Source organism: Macrobrachium rosenbergii, chromosome 50, assembly GCF_040412425.1.
Source record: "Macrobrachium rosenbergii isolate ZJJX-2024 chromosome 50, ASM4041242v1, whole genome shotgun sequence".
NCBI classification, from domain to species: domain Eukaryota; kingdom Metazoa; phylum Arthropoda; class Malacostraca; order Decapoda; family Palaemonidae; genus Macrobrachium; species Macrobrachium rosenbergii.
Genome location: NC_089790.1, coordinates 36884207 through 36899206, shown reverse-complemented (window position 1 = coordinate 36899206; position 15000 = coordinate 36884207). Strand labels below are relative to the sequence as shown.

Below are 15000 nucleotides of genomic sequence, written 5' to 3'. Positions count from 1 at the left end.
TATATATATATATATAATATATATATATATATATATATATATATATATATATATATATATTCATATATATATATATATATATATTCACAATCGTATTTAAATTTATCGATAGCAATTCATAGACAACAATTCATCGATTAGCAATTCATCGACCAAGCAATTTACCGATTCAATAATTCGTCGATTTACAGAAAAAATAAAAACATAATTCAAAGGTTTAAAAAAGCAAATAACCTATTCAACAATTCATCTATTTACAGAAAAATAAAAGTTAAAAATAGCAAACCACCAATATAACAGTTCATCTATTTACAAAAAAATAAAAACAAAATTACGAGATTTTCCTTTTAAAGAGAAACAAAAATGCTTTAGTTCTTATCTTCAAGCCCTCCAGGATGGATATTCAGTTTGTTGAAACAGAAAAAGGCAGAAAAAAACTGTTTGTGTGCGGCCATCTGTTCTATAGAGAAAAGAAGATCGAAGAGACTGTGCACTGGAAGTGTGAGAAATGTACTATAAAAATAACTGTCGAGCTCGAGTGAGTACATGCGGAAACACGATAATAAGGCAATCAAATGAACATAATCACGCTGCTAATGCAGCAAGTGTCGAAGCAGCGAAAGTCTGTGAGAAAATTCGCGAAAAGGCAAAAAATACAACGGAGTCAGCTCATGCCCTATTGTCCGATGTTCTTGGAGAATGCAGTCAAGCAGCAATTGGTAAGCTTCCAAGCACTGACTGTATGAAAAGAACTGTGAGAAATATCCGATTTAAGAAGAACGATGGACCTAGCCTTCCAACATCGAAAAGACAACTTTCCCGGAAGGATTGACAAAGTTGTCAAATGGCGACGAGTTTTTGTATTTTGATTCTGGAAATGTTGAGGACCGAATATTAATCTTTGCGACAAAGAAAAGTCTTGAACTCTTGTTAAAGTGCAAACATTGGTACGCCGACGGAACGTTTAAATCGGTGCCTTTGTTGTTTTATCAATTATACACACTCCATGGACTGGAAGAAAATACATCTATTCCTTTAGTATACGCTTTGTTACCTGGAAAATCAAATAGAAATTACGTAACATTACTAGAAAATATCAAAAAAGTTTAATCGTATGCAAGCACCGTTAACAATCACACTAGATTATGAAAAAGCTATGATTAAGGCTGTTAGTGAAGTGTTTAGCACCACACAGCAACGTGGTGTTTTTTTCACTTTTCTCAATGCATTATGCGATCGATTCAGTCAAACGGCTTAAAGCAAAGGTACAAGACCGACGCAGACTTTGCATTAAGTCTTAAAATGCTATCGGCTCTAGCATTTGTTGCTGTTCATGCAGTCATAGGAGCATTTGAAGAGTTGTGTGATAGTGATGCCATACCTCTTGAAGCACAACCAGTTGTCGATTACATGGAGGATACTTGGATAGGTCGGCCTGATCGAAGACTAGTACGTCGACCTCCTCAGTTTCCACATAAAATGTGGAATGTGTATCAAGCCGTTTTGGAAGATCTACCTAAAACCAGCAACTCAGTCTGGGTTTTGAGGCGCAGCTCACATCTTACCATCCTAACATTTGGAAGTTTGTGGAGTGCATCAAACGGGAACAAACATTGAGCAATGCCAAAATTGAACAATACCTTGCGGGACAAGAGCCCCCTTTGAAAAAGCGGAAATACCGTGACTGCCAAACGGATAAAAAGAATTGTATTGAACTATGATGCTAGTGAGCCTGTCATTGACTACTTGAGGGGCTTAGCGCATAACATCTCTTTTTAATTAGTGAAAAGTTTTCCTTTTACAATTGAATGAAAATTTTTTTTTAAAGATATTCATATTTCAAAATTTTTCAAGACATAAGAATAAAGGTTGAATTTATGTATTTTAACATTTTCTTTGAATTTTTTTTATTTCCATATTCTTTTGCAGATCATTGTTATATCAAAACAAAAAATGATTATGTGAATAATAAATACTTTATCTTTTATCCCTGTAAACTTTTCTTTGACCTCTATTAATAATAATAATAATAATTATTATTATTATTATTATTATTATTATTATTATTATTATTATTATTATTATTAAACAAACAAACAATTTCAGGGCACAGACGAAAGCTAAATGACTGAAGTTACAAACAAACCACTTAAAAAACTAAAAGCAATGCAAATTAAATGACCAAAGTAGTCAATCGATAAATTGATGAATCGGTGAATTGCTTGGTCGATGAATTGCTAATCGATGAATTGTTGTCGTTGAATTGTTATCGATGAATTTTCCTAGACTCATATACTATATATACATACATATATATATATATATATACATATATACACATATAAATATATATATATATATAATATATATATATATATATATATATATATATATATATATATATATATAATATATATAATATATATATTTATATAATTATGTATGTATATGTATGATGATGGTTGTGTACACTAGAAAATATATTTTAAACTGCAACCTGGTCCGAAGTGCTGGTGTACATGCTTTGAGTGTGGCTTATACAGTATGTTTTGGTGTTGCTTAGCTGGTATTTTATTATAATTTATGTATTTTCCTAAGTAAATCCTAGTAAAATTGTTTACTTTTCTTTCTTTTTTTCTAAGTATTCAGTTAAAAACCCAAGGGCTCCAAAGGTTGATAAGTAAATAAATCGGAGGGAATAGAAAATAAAAATGATATACGTGAATTCAGGAGACATCAGCAGAAGGCAGGAATGAATTTTTTGCTTATTCCTTAAGCATCTTGAGATCAGAAGGCTCCACAGATGCACTAGGTAAATTATTCCACATTTTACTTGTAGCCCAGATATAACTCCTAGCAAACCGAGTAAGTATTAAACCCGATACTAGAAAACGACACATTGTATGCAGCAGTAGCCTTCCTAGTGTCGTGATAAAAAACAGCTAGGTTAGGTACAGAAGAATGCAGAGGATGTTTGTCGTTATAGTACATTTTATAATTCAAACATAAGGAACTCACTTTATGTTTATGCCATTATTGAGTTGCAAAATAAACTTGACTGATGTCACTACTCTATAAAAGAGTCTGAGACAGTCAACACCCAAAGACCTATCTGGAGAACAGTACTGTAAGCAAGGAAGAAGAGTTAAAATGTTTGATTAAATAACTTCATCATGCAACATTTCTGCAAGATACCGATTTTTTGAGAAGCAGAGGAAGCAATGTTGTGTATCTGATTTTCACCAGTTAATTTTCTATCAAAAGGGTCACTTAAAGTCTTAGTCTTTAACATTGAAAACTGTACTATTTGAATGAAAATCAGGATGCAAACGCATTTGTTCTGGATCGACTAACTACTATACTAACGAGCTTTAGAAGGGTTACGCTTCATACCCAAAAGCCTACTCCTCTCATGGATATGTCAGATTTCTATTCAAGCTTTCTGCACAACCATGGACCCAAGACTCAGAGAAGGGGAAGCAGCTAGGAATGTATCATCAGCGGCATATGCAATCAGTTTGTTCTCCAGGCTTTGCCTCATGCCACCAGTATATATAATAAAGGGCAAAGGTCCAAGAACACTACCTCGAGGAACACCTGAAATGTCATTACTAAAGCTATACTAGCCATCAAAACAAGCTCTCTGGGTTCTGCCTAGTAAAAATTCACTCAAAATATTAATAAAAGATCCACCAATCTTAGGTTTTAGATGAGTTCTTCATGATTCACACGGTCAAAGGATGTAATAAAATCAAAACTGACCATGCATGCCTCTGCTCTCCCATCAAGAGCATATTACTGACAAGAATGCATCGCAAGCACCAAGGCCTTTATGAAACCCAAACTGTAATCCTGGTAGCAGGTTAGTATCGTCTCCCAACCTACAAAGACGCTTAGCAGCTTCTCAAAAACCTTAGATAAAACGGGTAATTGAAATTGATCTATTGTGAAGAGCATGAGGACGGACTGGGTCCCCTAGGTAATGCAAAAATGTTTCGTTTCATCCAAACAGAAGGGAAACTTTCTGAAAACAGTAATCTTAGCGATGAAATCAGCAGTTTTTTTTTTTTTTTTTTTAAGATTGGAAAGATCCTTTTAGGGTCTATGCCACTGTAACTGTCAAGCGCCAGAGGCAAAGTTTCGACTCTTCCATATCTGAAGGCCACTGAATACAACTTAGGCTCTGGAAAGTATGACTGAGGTAACACCAAGGACTCACCACACGGTTGCTCTCAAAGACTTGGTATGCCAGCTTACAAGCAGCATTAAACCTTGGCTTAACTTTAAGACGAAACTTTAGGATTTTAGAAGGAATTCTCTCGACAATCGTGCTAAGATGATCAGTTAAACAATCAGTAATATTAGGACTTTATAAATATTGCTCTACCTGAACTCAATAAGATCCCAATTTGCCTAGGCTTTCAAATACACTTCTTTTGGAAAGCTAGCATCAGGAACAACCTGATCCATCTCTACATTAACTTTAATCAAACTATGATCAGATGTGTCCATCAGCGAACACTCTCCAGAAGATACAATCCTTGCAACAACTGTGAATACAAAGTCACAATTGTTGCCAGATTGGTTCATTTATTAACTGCTCATAACCAGAAATAGTGGAAAAGTCAAAAGCAGCAAGATCATGAATATTTCTAGCAGTGACTGAGCTCAGCCATTCAGTATGATGAGCATTGTAATCACCAATGAAAATTAAACAAGGCTTGGAGTCAGCTTCCTGAACTGCTGCCATTTTGGTAAGCAAGCAGCCATATGTAGTGTTATCCAAAACTGGGTATCTATAACTAGCAAAAACATAAAGATTTATTAGTCTGCTACAGACTTTAACCACCAGCGTTTCATGCCGTCCGCATGCAAACAGTTGTTATTATTATTATTATTATTATTCAGAAGATGAACCCTACTCATATGGAACAAGCCCATAGGGGCCATTGATTCAAAATTCAAGCTTCCAAAGAATAAGGTGTTCATTCAAAAGAAGTAAAAGAAGGTAATGGGAAATACAGAAAGAGGAGATCAAGTTATTAAAAAAAAAGATAATTAATAAACAGATAAATAAAAATGTAAAGGGGAATTGTATTAGGGTAGTAAATCATTGCATCTTCACTTGAACTTTTGAAGTTCCAGTTGCTCGACATCCTCAGGGAGGCTGTTCCACATTCCAGTGGTGTGAGGAATGAAGGGTCTCTGGAACTGAGAAGTTCGACAGTGAGGTACATTTACTGAAAATTGGTGCTGCTGTTCAGCAAATCTAGTTGTCCTCGGTAGAAAAAGGGGATCAGGGATCAATTGTGAATGTGAAAGATCTCTATTAAAATACAGCTTATGAAAAACTGACAAACAAGAGACCATCCGTTGATGGTCCAAATATAACTGCTATTATGAGGAAACAGAAACCTACCACCACAGACCACCATCTAAAAGAGATAACTCTCTGGCAGGAGCAGACATTCACACTGGCAAACAGTATTCTAGTACAGGAAGGACAAACGACTTAAAACAGGTTGCATTGATTTTATTACTTATAAATATATGAGGCCTTACAAACAATTCCAAACTTTTCCTGCAGCATGTTTCTTAAAAGTAAGATGTGAGTCAAAAGTTACAACTAGGATAGTTAAAGCTTCAAAATCATTCAGCAGAATCCCATCCACCTGAAGGGGAGGATAGGGTGAAAAATTTGTATGAGATCTGCTAATCAATAGTATTTTCGTTTTACTGGAGTTCAGCCTCACCCCACCAACTGCACCGTTCACTGACCCGGTCCATGTCCCGATTGCGGCTGAGGGTAGCTTCATTTCTCAGAAGTGGAAACTTGACTACACCCACAAGTGTCGCATCATCGGTATACTGGACATCTTGTTTTCCAGGCCAACAACCATGTCAATTGTATTGACTAAAAATAACAGTGCACCAAGATCATTACCCTGTGGAACTCCAGACACAACAGGTCTTGGTTCGCTAAAGATCCCATCAACAGCAACTCACTGCTGCCTGCCTGTAAGAAAATCTTGGAGTAGGCAGCCCTGGTTATCGGCGGCGTCGGTTATCAGCGTTTCGGTTTTATGGCGCTTGGCTAACGACGTTGTTAACCCGATTTTCGGCAAAGGTAAGCGATTTTCGGCGTCGGTGAGCGGTTTATCGGCGTCGGCAAGCAGTTACCGGGACCGATAAGCAATTTATTGGCTCTTACGACTTCGTAAATGCCATTTATTACCATAATTATCGGTGATTTTCTGTTATTCGAGTCCCATCTGGACCATGGTGTTGTACTTTCAGATGTTGCTATTGCACAACTTTTACAGTATAACTGCTACTCTAAGTATACTGATGAAGAGTTGAAGAAGCACTTGCTCGAATGTTACAACATTTATTCGTCATTTCATATTTGTAAATATTACATTATCACCTAATAATTCTGTAACCTTATGTTTCATATATACTGTTGATAATATGTGTGATATTCTGAACTAGAAGACTCCAGATTTGCTTCCATTCTTTTCACGAAGTCACATATGGTTATTTGGACTTCATTATTTTTTAGGTATTGTATGACAGCAAAAGCTTTGTTCTTTCGCAGCTTTTCATTTGCTTCATTTTGTGATACAAACCTTCTTGGAATTACTTTTCCATTTCCCAAGTTTACGTTACATTGATTGTGGTAAACTGCATCCACAGCTGGAAGGTCTTGCCAATACTTGTTTACTGCATTCATCATCCCTATTGGTGCATACATTCATAATGGTAGCATGCAATGCATGAGTTCGAACTGGGAAAACATCACGCCCTCTCTTTCTACCATCGAATTTGGCTTCTTGCCTACAAAACAGGCAATGCTTATTGAATTGAAATTTTCTCATTTGTGATCGAAGCACAGGTTCATTGCTAGTACTAGCAGCTGGTTTTGCCCTTTTAAATGCTTCAGTGTTGTTTGGATTACAACATGTTTTCCTGCATTTCGAATGAACGGACTGTCCTTCTTGAGTTCGTATATCACTTCCTCTTGATTCACTTGTTTTTTTTATTCCCTCACTTCCTTTGCTTCGTAATGTCACTGTTTGTTCGTTAGATAAGTTCTTGTCACAAAGGACACATTTCACAACTACATTCTCATCCATTATAATTATACATCAGCTCAAAATAATCAGCACCTGAAACAAAACAAAACAAAATAAACGTTAAGAACGGTAACAAATAAAAAGAAACTGCATGGTTTATGATGAAGAAGAAGACCTCAACGAACATCAAATGCCTTTCTCAAGCTTATTACCGGTAAAAATGATTTTGAATGGCTTAAAATAACGTTCCTAGTTAAAAAAAAAACTGTCTATTTGATATACATTTGAAGCTAATCGGGGCAATATATGCATTTTGTAGATTTCGAGAGTAAATCCAAGATGGCGGCCAATATGGCGGCTTTCCCATACTTAGATTTTTCTAGACTTTTGATATGTTGTTGGGGATATTATTCCAAGTTTAAAAAACCTTACTTTATTTCTTTTACAATTAGTTTGATGTTTTCAACTAAAATGACTAGACTATAGTACTACCTCCACCACACATGACAACTTGGTGCCAGATCAAAATCACAGCAAATAATTGATGGTTTTGAGATACTGGAACACTTACCATGATTCATATAGAATGAGGAAAGATCTCCTGCCATATTCAGGAAGGAGGTATCTACCTCCATCACGCATGACAATTTGGTGCCATTTAAAAAATAAAGCAAATAATTAATGGAAACAAACCTGCTTATATTATAGCTGGATGTGCTTCTAACATAGAAAAATGACCATTTTTTATTAACGTTGCAGGATTTCACAATGTTTTAACAGCAAGGCTTATTTAGATCGAAAGTAATGACCTCAGACCGTCAAAGTTTTTGTAATTTACAAGGTGACTCAAGTTCAATCAATTAAGAATGAACATGTAGTAGGTAAAGGCAGCAAGTTATGTTCTTTGCCCCTTCATGGAATCTGTTTCCAACTACTAAGTTTTTTCTTATATTTATTGATGTTTATGAGTGAATATATTTTGTGTTTCATTGTTTCAATCATTATAGTTTTTTTTTTCTCTCTGCCTGGTTTTCTATTTTTACATTGGCTTTTCATTCTGCCGCCGTTAGTCACATTTTTTTTAATATCAATAAATGGATTCCATCACCTTTGCAACGGCAAAGGCTTCTCTCACCAATATGGAGATTTAAATGAATTAGGATGCACATGGTCACTAGGTAATCGTTGGTAATCATTGAAGTTCTTCGTTGCATTTTTCTCATTTGCATCTTGTTTTGAGGCAGTGGTTCTCAGTCTTTTTTTTGAGTGATGGCTAACTAATGTCTCAGGACTCACCAAAAAGTTCTTCTTATTTAATGAATAAAATTATTTTCATACTACATATATATATATATATATATATATATGGATATATATTTATATCTTGTTTTGAGATATCGAGAATAGCTGATATATATTGTATATCCCTCATATATTTATATATATATATATATAAAACTAGGCATCAAAGAGTTACTTTTTTTTTGCAAATCTTCACTGAGATGATCTAGCCAAGACAAAACTTGTAGGTATTGATGATTATAAGTGAGAATATATAAGAATAGCCTTTGTGCTCCCTCAGTTTGAATTTTTGGGAAAAACTAGGCATCAAAGAGTTAAAACTTATAGGTATTGATGATTATAAGTGAGTATATAAGAATATTTTGTCAATAAAGTGCACATGTATATTCTAACTAGCATATTGCGTGACATATTTATTAATGTCGTGGTTTTATCTGTTCAATAGCCTTAGGAGACATAGTTAATACTAGCATCATTACTGCTATCAACTGTTGCATTTCAGAGACCAAAACATTCAGACATACACCGTTCTAAAATAAATTAACAAGTAATTAACAAGTAAAATGTCAGCAATGTCGAGAAAGTGCGTTGTTTCACATGAAAATAAAATCCCTGTGACAAACTCCCACAGTTCTCCTTGGGATATTAACGAGTAAAAGCTGTGGTGTCTTCCTCTGGTCATTCTTAGCACCAGCAACCAAAACTCATTTATCATCAAGAGAAACAGGTTTTGGATAACCTTAACCTTTATTTTGGCAAGATCTTGTACCAGTGAGAAACTCGAGACAAATAGTGTAAAAATTCAATATTCTGTGAAGTTCAGATGAGAAGGAAAGTAGCTTATCTCAAGTTATTCGGAACTGAATGTTGCCATACCTGTACCATGACCAATTTGGCTTCTGCAGCTACAAAAAAATTTTCCTTTTGCTACAGTAAGCATCTGTGATGTTAAGAGACAACCCGACTCAAAAGTTTCCCTGTTGTCTCGGAGTAGACTTGGAAAGGCTTGTGCATGTAGCCAAGTTTAGTGATTAATCATTTCGTCTCTGAAACGCTTCAGCATCTGTGTTTGTGAATACAGACAATCCTATGCTGATACAGTCGTTACTTATTTTTCCAGAACTTACGCAAGAGATTAGGAACTTCATCGTGCAACATTTTTGACGTGTTCGGTTTCCTGTTCTTACGACAACTGAGTTTGCTATTGTTACGCCAGTTTAACACAAACAAATCGATACATTTCTTACTAGTTGATGTGCGAAGCTAGTACTGAATTATACAATTAAGAGTTCCTGAAATAAAATGGCAAAGTTTGAATGAAATTATGACAGATAAAGACACTTTGATTCTTTTCCATAGTAATGTCCCTCGAGCTGTACAGTTAAATTGCTGCAGCTTCATCTAGACTAAATAGCTGCAATCCTTAGCCACTGGGCGGAAATATTTAACTGGGAGAAACCAATAATTAAATCCTTAGCATCTTTGAAGTCGTGGACGGTGCTCCACTCCCTTCACCAGTGAAGTAAAAAATGACATTAAGAACGTGTTTCGACATGAGGACATTAAAGACATGAAGAAGAGATGAATGATAAACATCAGAAATAAGATGACTTAAATCGATGAAATGATTTTCATTAAATACATAATGACCAACCCTTCATCCGGAATTTACAAAGAACAAAATCTTTTTGTTTATAAATAAGTTGAATATATCGGCAGCCATTAGGCTGTCCGAAGTAGCCCTATGAAAGCTTCGTAGAGATGATCGCTTAGACAGGCGGGACAACAAATTCCTCCCCCGCAATTATGCTCCAATCTGGTGCCAGACGCTTTCCCCCCATCCCCACTTTCTCTCTCTCTCCCCACCTACCCGGTGGCCTCCCCTCGGGCATCGTTCCCCTCTGGCACTCACTCGTGGCAGACAGCTGTACCCGGTGCCAGGTAAAGGCATGCTGCTTCTAGTGTCCTAGGCTACACGTCGTGGTAAGAGTCCCTTTTCTCGTGCGTTTATTTGTTGTCCTGTGAGTGGCACGGTGATCTAGGTTAGACTTATCGTTGACCTGTGTGCTTTCGGTGTTTCTGCAATTCGTGTAGAAGCGGCGAAGAGAGGCGAATACCCTCACAGAGCGGCATCATGTCCGGCTATTTTGGGAGGCAGTTTCCTCTCCACACGGAAGCTGTGCTGTTGGTGGGAAACGTTGTCAAAAGTACCGTGCTTCGAAGACACCCGAGCACTCAGTTGGTGTTTATAACGAAATGCAAAGGCTAAGTTTGCAGTTCACACAGAACGATGACCAGTGTTGCGTGGTTGAAAGAACAGTTGACTGGTTGGTGGAAACCTAGTGATCATACCAAAGTGATTCATTCAGATGGCCCCTCATAATTATCGCTTTGTAGGATTCGCTGCCTGTGAATAATTAAGCACTGTGAAACTGGTACAAAGGTTCTCGTGTTTCTGAGGACGGACTTTCCAAACAAATTCCTGACGATTAATTAGGTAGAGATGATCCCTTTTCATTCTTCAACACGTGCAACAATACCAGAGGAAGATTTCAGTAATCGTACATTCATTTTGTGTTCAGAGAAATCTGAGTTATACGAGTGCTAGATTTAGAAATAAATACCCAAAAATAGTATACAATGAGCTGAACATATTTAAACTTTTATACTGGTAATGATTTTGCTATCCACCAATCTGTTGTGGTTCTTTAGACTTAACTAGTATATTTCGGTCTGCATTGAATCTGTATGCATGCTTATATTTTTTTGTATCTATTTTTTGCATAGGTGACGTTAAAGAAAGCTAAGAACTTTTTTTTACATGTTTTATCAGTATCGAAGAATTAATTAATTATTTGTGGGGCAAAGTAAGTGATGTTGATATGAAAATACCATAAAGAATATAAGAATTTAGTAAAGACTTTTTAAACTAATGCTACATTATCTAATTAAGCTGCAGTTCTGTAATTCTGGCCAAGCAATGAACATGATTATTTGGATAATTTTACCGAGGGAGTTTTCCCTGGCAAAGAGCTAAATGACAGGCAGCCATAATCAATGGCTGCCTCCTGCTTACACAGGTATTTTTATGTCGGTAAGCAGCTGCCGTGGGAGAACGTTGCCGAAGTTCTGTTTATACATTTATTTATTGGTGAAGATTCACACATATCTGTCATACCGTTCTCAGCTGCTTGGTTTTAGTCTTATGATATGAAATATCTGTGTATAAAGAGACTTTTTTTTTTTTTTTTTTTAAATCTTGGACAAGCGAACGCTACCAAGAGAAAGACGTTCTTTGTTTTTGTCTATCGCTGAAGAAGAGATTAGGAGTTTGTTTTGGAATATGCAGAAACGCTTTCGGATTTTCATCGACCGATGTATGACGAAGAACTATGAAGTTCATCGTCATACATCAGGGTAAACGTGAGATTTTTCATTATTTCTTAACCGGACACGGAATAGCCTTTCTCCAGCTAAGCGGTACAGTGTTGCTCTGGTTATCATTATCCGTACGTAAACAAAATGAGAAAGATTAATTGTATTAATGTTATCAATCTTGAAATGTTTAGTATAAGTATTGGACTTTTATTGGTACGAAGTACGCAGCCAATCGATGTGAGCGACTTTGGTGAACAATATTCACAGAATATTCAAAATAATTTTGCAGGGGATTAAAATGATCCCGGTAAGCAGCTGCTAAACCCATGTTAGTTTTATCGCAGTTTGTTAATGCAAGGAGGATCCACAAGTTGGCGCCTTTTCAGTGATATTTCGTAAAGATAGAAACTATCTTGTTTCTTGTCACTTTGGAGTTATGAAATTTACAGAGATCACTGGCTATTAGGTCACTGAAATGGTATATGAGTAGTTCATCCATTTCAGGCAATTGCGAGTTCTCTCTCTCTCTCTCTCTCTCTCTCTCTCTCTCTCTCTCTCTCTCTCTCTCTCTCTCTCTCTCTCTCTCATTGCTGTGTCGCTGCAGAGTGCTTACATTGAGGATTTCGGTGTGGGAAACATGAGCATGATATAAAACTTATTAAGCATAATATGCATAATATTCAATGGTTAGAAAATAAGCCTTATTTTCTTATTCTTATTATTATGACTATCATTTCCTGTGAAAAAAAGCAAGAGGCTTATTCATAAAAGTATTTTTCATGAATATTGAAGTAAAATGACAAGGAATACATTTTGTCATATGGGGCCAACTATTAGCTTTTTTTATTTTCTCAACATTTCAGGAAGACTCTCGACATCAATATTAGTCGAAGAGAAACAACCCAGTGAACCAAAACGAACCGAGAAGACAAGTTTATCAAGAGAGTAAGATTTATCATCCCAAAGATGGCGGACGACGACCCTCATCACCTATCTGTCATGTACGAATGGTTCAAGTATAGCGTGGTAAGTAGCCTCGGGCGGTGAATTGAAGTGAATTGAATTGTGCCTCGTGAGAGGCTAGTTTATTGGACACCCCTCCCATCCTGTGAGAGGCGTAACATCAGTAAAAGATACATATACAAGGGAAGATGTAAGACGGATGTACGTATGAATATACTGTACGTATTTGTCTTAAGAAGACACTTCAAATATATTTTACATTGAGAAGGTTCTGCATCAGAAAGTTATCAACGAGTTAAATTTGCGTCAGATTAACACACCTTTGAAACAGGATGAAACAGATGAAATATCGATGATAAATGCCGTACGTATGTATTCAAACGCACTGGCCTAAGTTCATCGTCTTTTCTTTTCTTGGTTTTAGTCGAGTTAACACCAGTCCACGAAAACTGGCAGGAATTACCATTGCAGGGTCATCTACAGGGAACTTGGGGTTGACAGCTCGACTATATTAAGAAAAGAAAAGACGTTGAACTTAGGCCAGTGCGTTTGAATACATACAGCATTTATCATCATATTTATCATCGATATTTATATATATATATATATATATATATATATATATATATACATATATATATATATATGTACAGTATATACTATATACTGTATAAATATGTATATATACATACATATATATATATATATATATATATATATATATATATATATATATATATATATAATTACAATGTGTGTGTGTATATATTGAAGACCCAAAAATTACTTTCAGTAAATTAATTGAGCTTTCTGAGAGGTAACTTCCTTCCCATCTGCAGAATATGCAAACTGGTGAACAAAGAAAGTAAAAAAGAAAAGGTTAATAACTTGTAAAATGGAAGTATCAACGGATAACGCGACACTAGATAACCAGTTACCATTAAACACCCTTTTAAAATGTGGCAACAGACGACCAAAATGGAAATGATATTATGGCCATATTTAACGAGCCAAAGGTCATTTCTGTGCTCAAACAGTTTTTGACGTCTAAAAAATTGCAATGATGCATAATAAGAATTTTTTGTATTGTTTCTACGTCATACCTGAAACATTTTCAACAATGATTCCGTGGTCATTTTGTTGCATATGCCGAAATACAGCACTGATATCTCCTCGTCTCACCGATATCCTGTGGAATTCTTATTTCTACACTATTTCTGCACACACACACACACACACACACTCATCTCAAATGTTGTGTCTTGAAAACTAGGAACTGCATCAAGATATGCATTGCTGCTATTCAGAAATGTCATATGGATAAAATCACTTGTATGTATACCCAAGATACATTGGGAACCCTGTAATTTCTTTCTTTTCTTTATTTTAATGTTCAGCCGAAAACCGTTATGAAAAGAGTCAACAAGAAAGCCTGCAAACAGAGACAAGTTATACGAAAAGCGATCATTAATTAGAAACGGGGAACAGAAAATAAAACCGTTACACCTTAATTCAGGAGACGCCAGCAGAAAGTAAGAATAAATCTGCTGCTTGCTTAAACACTTGGGGATCAGAAGTCTCCACAACTGTATTACTATCCATTTCAGGGACCGCAAGTCATCGTTTTTCTTAAATATCTTTCAAACTAATTATTTGATCGAAATGGTACTTTGACACAGTGTACAAGGCACCTCCCGCTAATTTTTGGTAATATAGTGCATTACCAAATCGTTTTAGTTAAGACGTTTACTCTTGACTTACATGGTGTTGCCAAGCATCGCCAAACTATGCATTCGAACGTCCTTTATTCCCATCCCTACCCTCCCTTCCCCTTCCCCTCCTCATCCCTCCCTCAACCCACTTTCCTGGCCTCCCCATCTCCGCCCCCTTTCTTGTCTATGGGGGATAGCGGACGTTCGATTACGTAGATTCGTCCTGCTGACTCATGCGACTTTGCCTTTAAAGGTAAAAAATAAACGCCTTAACTAACACCATTTGACATTGCACTATATTACCAAAAATTAGCGGGAGGTATCTTGTACACTGTGTCAAAGTACCATTTCGATCAAATAATCAGTTTGAAAGATATTTGAGAAAAATGATGACTCGTGATCCCTGAAATGGATAGTAGGCACACTATTCCGCAACTTAGTTGTAGCCAAAATAAAAATCCTAGCAAACTGAGCGTGATAAAGAATATTTAGGTGAAACGACCGACTTTGAAAGACGAAAAGTGTGATGACTTTAGTATACTTCAGTGCAATTATAAATCAGACTCTTA

The 15000-nt window shown here is 36.1% G+C and overlaps 1 protein-coding gene across 2 annotated transcripts in view; it reads left to right on the top strand.

Moving 5' to 3' along the window:
- The first annotated feature begins 10266 nt into the window (after positions 1-10266).
- Positions 10267-15000, top strand: part of LOC136832838 (SET domain-containing protein SmydA-8-like) — a 28982-nt gene continuing 24248 nt past the window's right edge. The window contains exons 1-2 of one of the 2 annotated variants that reach the window (XM_067094489.1): positions 10267-10361; positions 12620-12782. In XM_067094489.1, coding sequence (XP_066950590.1) covers positions 12723-12782 — 60 coding nt within the window. In that variant the 5' untranslated portion in view covers positions 10267-10361; positions 12620-12722. Of the gene's footprint in view, positions 10876-12619; positions 12783-15000 lie in introns of both variants that reach the window. The other variant, XM_067094490.1, reaches the window with a different exon arrangement.